Genomic DNA, 2,186 nt, shown 5'->3' on the forward strand with positions numbered 1-2,186 from the left:
CTAAATGGCACATGGCAAGAAATAATAAAATAAATAAGTTAACATCTGTCTATCTATTTTGTTATTGTTAATTTGTTATATTACTTTACATGTAATGTTTTTGATAAAAGAAATGAATACAACATGTAGTACTCAATACTCATCTTCCTTTATTGTGATATCGTACGGATTCGAGCCATGCTTGCCATGTTCGAAAGCTAGAGCTACCTCTCGTGCTCAATAAGATCTTGGATTAAAAGCAGTCAGATATTTAGAAAGGCTAGGTAGGGAAATTTATGAAATTTTGATTTTATATCTTAAGACTTTGTATCACATCATATTGTACACAAAACTAAAAGATACTCAATTAAAGGCGATAAGAAAATATTATTTTACTAGGCAGTGTACAAGAAACACACAAAAGTGTATAACATTCTTTTCGAAGCAACCTGCTCTAAACGTCTTATTTTTCTACAAATTATCATGTTTGAGAAACCTGTTATAAATTCCTTATTGCTCCAAGTGCCCCATTGTTGTACAAATTACAACTATCTGTTTTATTCCTTTCCCGAATGTAGTGAAAACGTTCAGTACAACTGGATTATGTCACTCCAAAGTACTCGGGAGTGAATTGCATTTTTAATGCATAACAGATTCCGATGTATGCCTTTTAACTATAGGCTATTTTACGCTAATACTCGTAGAGAGTTTAAGGCTAGTGAGAATGAGCAAAGGTAATGTATCAAATGTGTAAAGAATTCATTTACTACATTTTTCACAGAATGTAAAGACTCATGAATTACTACTTAGCATCAGCATATTTAAATGTAAAGACTCATGAATTACTACTTAGCATCAGAATATTTAAATGTAAAGCTGATGCTAAGTAGTAATTCATGAGTCATATTTAAATGTAAAGACTCATGAATTACTACTTACAGCATATTTAAATGTAAAGACTCATGAATTACTACTTAGCATCAGAATATTTAAATGTAAAGCGTCTTTACATTCTTTACACGTTAATTACTTCTTGGCATCAGCATATTTAAAGCTCATTTCTTCACATACGTCTCTACTATATTAGTTATTTTAGCGTCTGTAAATTATTTCATCCTCGAACTATATATCAAATAAATATTTTTGTTATCGTATCGTAAAATAAGAAATAGATTGTGTTGTTTGTTACGTGTAGCATAACGCTAATTTAATATATTTTATTGCTTTCTTTTTAGGCCCTAGCTTCTGGGGTTTATTGAATCCAGAGTGGAGTCTATGTAACAAAGGTCGTCACCAGTCTCCTATTGATATCGATCCTACAGTATTGCTGTTTGATCCCTATCTACGTTTAATCCAAGTTGACAAACTGAGAGTGAGGGCATATTCAAGTTATTCGTTGTTAAAAGTTTCAGAACTTTAAAGATTCGAAGAAAATCGGGATATGAAATTTTATTTGATATGGAAATTCCCAAACAAACTATTCTGAACATAATTTATAGCTTGTCAGTTTTCTCTTCATACTATATAAGGGATCATACGTTTAGGTCTAACTTAACACATGATGCAAAATAAAGAAAGAGCAGTCTCGGAATATCTTGATTTTATCACACGTGCAACATTATAAAAACTAAATTTTGACCCATGGATTGTTTCACCAGTCCATGAGATGTGTTATTCACTCAACAAACGCAAACAACTGTTATAAACGTGTGAAATGAAATGTAGTTTTGAGCTATAGAAAAAATTAGACGTTTAAATAATTAAAAAACAACAACTTTTATTTACACAGTGTACAAGTTCATCGACTTAAAACACTTGATGTAGAAACTGAGTTGTTTGTTTCTTTATCAAAATGATTTAGATAGTTCAGTTTGTGTTATATTAGACAATACGCACTAGGGTCTAAAAGTCCATGTTGTTTATTTCACATTTTTTTATAGCTATGCATAGTTAATATAAGCCTATGTAGATACCCACTTGTTTACTTAAGCTCTAAGCTAGGAATTTAAGTATTTGTGTAATTGTACGATTGAATGGATACGAGGACTAAATATTTATTAGCAGCTTAGAAAGAAACAATAAATACATTTGATATTGCATAAGGTATACAAGGACTAACTATTTATTAGCAGCTTAGAAAGAAACAATAAATACATTTGATATTGCATAAGGTATACAAGGACTAACTATTTATTAGCAGATTAGAA

The 2,186-nt window shown here is 30.4% G+C and overlaps 1 protein-coding gene across 2 annotated transcripts in view; it reads left to right on the forward strand.

Annotated features, from left to right (window-relative positions):
* The window catches only part of LOC106476489 (carbonic anhydrase-related protein 10-like), a 170,868-nt gene that overhangs the window by 101,193 nt on the left and 67,489 nt on the right, over positions 1–2,186 (forward strand). For both annotated transcript variants that reach the window (XM_022381324.1, XM_022381323.1), the window contains one exon: positions 1,215–1,351. In XM_022381324.1, the coding sequence (XP_022237032.1) occupies positions 1,215–1,351 (137 nt within the window). The remainder of the gene's footprint in view (positions 1–1,214; positions 1,352–2,186) is intronic.

Source organism: Limulus polyphemus, unplaced genomic scaffold (assembly GCF_000517525.1).
Source record: "Limulus polyphemus unplaced genomic scaffold, Limulus_polyphemus-2.1.2 Scaffold156, whole genome shotgun sequence".
In the NCBI taxonomy this organism is placed as follows: domain Eukaryota; kingdom Metazoa; phylum Arthropoda; class Merostomata; order Xiphosura; family Limulidae; genus Limulus; species Limulus polyphemus.